The 3,704-nt window shown below is 38.7% G+C and overlaps 1 protein-coding gene across 14 annotated transcripts in view; it reads left to right on the forward strand.

Moving 5' to 3' along the window:
• The window catches only part of TASOR2 (transcription activation suppressor family member 2), a 66,588-nt gene extending 64,657 nt beyond the window's left edge, over positions 1 to 1,931 (forward strand). For all 14 annotated transcript variants that reach the window (XM_074325034.2, XM_074325035.2, XM_074325031.2 and 11 more), the window contains 2 exons: positions 159 to 340; positions 860 to 1,931. In XM_074325034.2, the coding sequence (XP_074181135.2) occupies positions 159 to 340; positions 860 to 978 (301 nt within the window). In that variant the 3' untranslated portion in view covers positions 979 to 1,931. The remainder of the gene's footprint in view (positions 1 to 158; positions 341 to 859) is intronic.
• Positions 1,932 to 3,704: the final 1,773 nt, after the last annotated feature.

Below are 3,704 nucleotides of genomic sequence, written 5' to 3' on the forward strand. Positions count from 1 at the left end.
AAAGAGCAAAGGGAACAATAACAGAAGTGGTTAAACTAGGAGTGTAAGTATAGCGAAGGGAAGAAAAGAGCTAGGCATAAAACTGAAAATTAAGATACAGTAAAAAAACTAAACTTAAAAACTTTCACTGAATCTAATGTTTGTAACATATTTGCCAGAGTGGATTCAATTGCACATAAGAAGAACTTAATATTGAAGTCATATCAGAGTGCCAACATCATTGAACTGCTTTATTATCACCAGTGTGACTCTCGCTCATCAACAAAAGCAGAACATTTCAAATGTCTGCTAAACCTGCAAATTCAGCATATCCACGCCAGGTTTGCTGTCTTCCTAACAGGTAAGTCACAGCCTTGGTGTCACAGCCTTGGTTTTGCCTCATTTTCATCCGTTAACGCCAAATACAGGTCAGCTCTAGAAATGTCCTTGCAATAGGGTCACTGGTACCTGAGATGTGTGTGGCAGCAGGCACACTAGCCGTTAGCCTGGTGTTTCCTAAGTGCACATGTGGCTGGCCGAGGGGGGAATGGGTTTTGTCCAGTTAACAGCCCTTCATTGTCGCCTACAAGTACTTAATTTTACCAAACCTTTAAAATTATTATGACTATAGTTGTCATACCGCAGTGGTTTTCAGCATCCCTCCCACTCCCTAGAGAGGGTGCTGCTCCCAAAGCTTCAAACCTTTTTCTGCCCACGTGTATTAGGGAGTTTCAGAGGTTCTGCTTTTAAAAAAATGTACATTAATATGTTGAATTAACTACGCTGTACACCTGAAGCTAATATAATGTTGTATGTCAACTATATACTTTTAAATGACATTAATGAATTTTTCACCAAAAAGTTGTTTTTCTTTTTACAGAAAAGCCTACTCTCTCCAGAGAAGTCTTTGAAAATAGTGGCATCCTTGTTACAGATGTAAATAACTTTATTGGAAATATTCAAAAAGTAGCGGCTCCATTTAGGAGTAGCTATTGGTAAGAACTTTCTGTACCTCCCATGTCAGCTGGAATTAAAGAAGATATTGAAATTCTTGTCTATGAGGGACCCAGTTCAAAAACTGTTCTTTACCTTCTATATCACGCTGTATGTTGAAGATAATCTATTTAGGGGTGGATGCTGTGAAGTTTCACTAGTGAAACAACCAGCCTACTTTCAATTACGCGTTTTATCTAAATATGTGCATTTTCACCTGCATTTCATTCTGCTCTCCAAGACAGAATGTAACCTTACCACGCATACAAGTTTTCCCCGTTCACCCTATTTATAAAATAGTTCTTGGTTATTTTGTTTTAAAAATGGAATTACCAATTTTGTGTTTGACGTGACTCTAACTGCAACTTGCGTAGACACTGATGATGCCAACAAATTAATATTTTCCCTTTTCTTTGAAAAACTTTGATACATATATAAGTCTTCTCATTTGAAAAATCAGTGTTCTACAACTTGGGGAAAAGTGTTCCTTCTTTCATTTTTTTTATATTTTGCTAAAATGCCTGACTTCGTTCAGTGACATTAGTTGTCCATTAGCTTTGGGTTGCAGTGTTAAATATTACTTTGTTTTAAATTATTTTCATTTTAAACAGAGTACCTTCAAAGGTATTAACTGAACTTAAGGCATAGGAAATGCGTGTTAGAGTGTTTTTAAAGGTTTTACCACCTTTATAAAAAACGTAATCTTATTTGCTGTTTATTCGTGCAACACTACATAAAGTGAAACTTTTTCCCTAAATGGTACAAATTGATAAACTGTTTGCAAGTAGTGCACTACAAAGTCAACTGAGGCAGAAATGCTTATTTATGAAATTGTATTAGAAACAATTTCTATAGTAATCTTGAAAACTCAAAGACATTTGTAAGTTGTTACATAGTATCTATTTGGAACAAAAGTTTTTATAATGTTTCGTTTATAAATAAAAAGAACTAAAAATCCACTGTTTCTGAAATTACTTTATAGTAGAAATTAGGAGTTGTACACAATGTCTTTAGCAGTTTTTAGGCCACTTATCCTGCTGCTTACCTCACTCTGGCCTTGACCTGTCAGTCTACTCCCCACAGATTGCCCAGTTTTTCCCTTCCAAAGTTGTACACGAAGCAGCAAGCTACAGAAAGAGGACATCACAGTACTTTTCACCTGGCCCTCTGGAAACTTCATTTGAAAGCCATTCATTTGCTTTGTATGTTATTTTATTTTCTCAGGAGGAGGACTAATAGAGTGTTAAACTATATGACACTGGCTTTTGCTCAGAAACCCATTTTATATTTACCCCAGGAATAAGAATCTAATAAGAGGACCATAATCATATTTGGTACTGCATTGATCTGAAATTACTAAGGAAAAGGAAAGTGACATTCATCGAGCACCTGCTGCCACCTGCTAGGCGCTGTGTGCCCAACATACTCATCTTTCAAGTATTCATCTCCCCTCAGCCTTCCAACACCAACCCACAAGGCCATCTTTGTTTCCGTATCACCTTTTCTACCGTGTTTCCCAAAAAATAAGACCTAGCCAGACAATTAGCTTTAATGTGTCTTTTGGAGCAAAAATTAACATAAGACCTGGTCTTATTTTACTATAAGACCGGGTATAAATATTAATATATAATATCGGGTCTTACTAATTTTTGCTCCAAAAGACGCATTAGAGCTGACTGTCCAGCTAGGTCTTATTTTCGAGGAAACATTATTAACTATTTTAACACTTAAACCACGGAATAATGCGTCTAATCTAGACTGAGCTCTTCCACAAATTGTGGCCTTGCATGTAAGTAGTTGAATGAGGACTATACAAAAGGCCTTGTATTTTTTGTACTATTACTAACTAGCTTGTGCATCTGCCCGCATTAATAGTTCACAATTTAAAGTACAGTGAAGGAAAGGCTTGCTGGAATTTGAGATAACCTTGTCATGTAGATAAAGCAGCGCTTCTCACCTGGGGTGATTTTGTGCTCTGCGAGATGGAGACGTTTTCAGTTCTCAGGCTAGGAAAGAAAGTGCTACTGGCATCTAGTGGCTAGAGGCCTGAGATGCTGTTAAACGTCCTACAATGCATGGGATAGTCCCCACAACAAAGAATTATCTGGCCCACAACCAGTAGTGTGAGATTGAGAGGCGGAGTTAAAGTGATTACTCAGACGATCTGAGTAACAATCTAAGTGATTATTACCCCAGTGCCATCTACCTCAGTCACACGTCCTTCAGACGTTTTACCCTAAGAGAATACACTCACGATGTCCTCATTCCTGAGGTAAAAGACAGCATGTGCAGTGAGGCTTGTAACTGTCACGGGGGAAAGAGGGTACCACTTAATTTCTAACTACAACTTAAACGACGTGGAAGTATGAAAACACCTATTCCACCCAACAGTACACTTAGGCTCTTTTCACTGCTGCTAGAAGCAAAATTAGCAAAGGCAGTAACTTGCGTTTGTATGGAAAATACTTGTTCTAAACCACGAAGAATATCTATGAGTCTCATGGGTATGTGTGTCAAGAGTCATTCGGGGGGGGTCTACTCACAGTGACGCCCGATGGCAGGGACTCTCCGTCCACATTGGAGTCCACATGCGGCAGCCACTGCACTCCTCTTCTCCGGCGTCTCCTAGCATCAATGTCAGCTCTACTGAAGGAAATAAACAGCTGTCATGGCCAGCACAACAGTCACAGCTCCTGCACATCAGGACACAAACAGACCAAGCGAGAGGGAAC

The sequence above is a fragment of the Rhinolophus sinicus genome, chromosome 1 (assembly GCF_057876585.1).
Source record: "Rhinolophus sinicus isolate RSI-liver-muscle chromosome 1, RSI-T2T, whole genome shotgun sequence".
Lineage (NCBI taxonomy): Eukaryota > Metazoa > Chordata > Mammalia > Chiroptera > Rhinolophidae > Rhinolophus > Rhinolophus sinicus.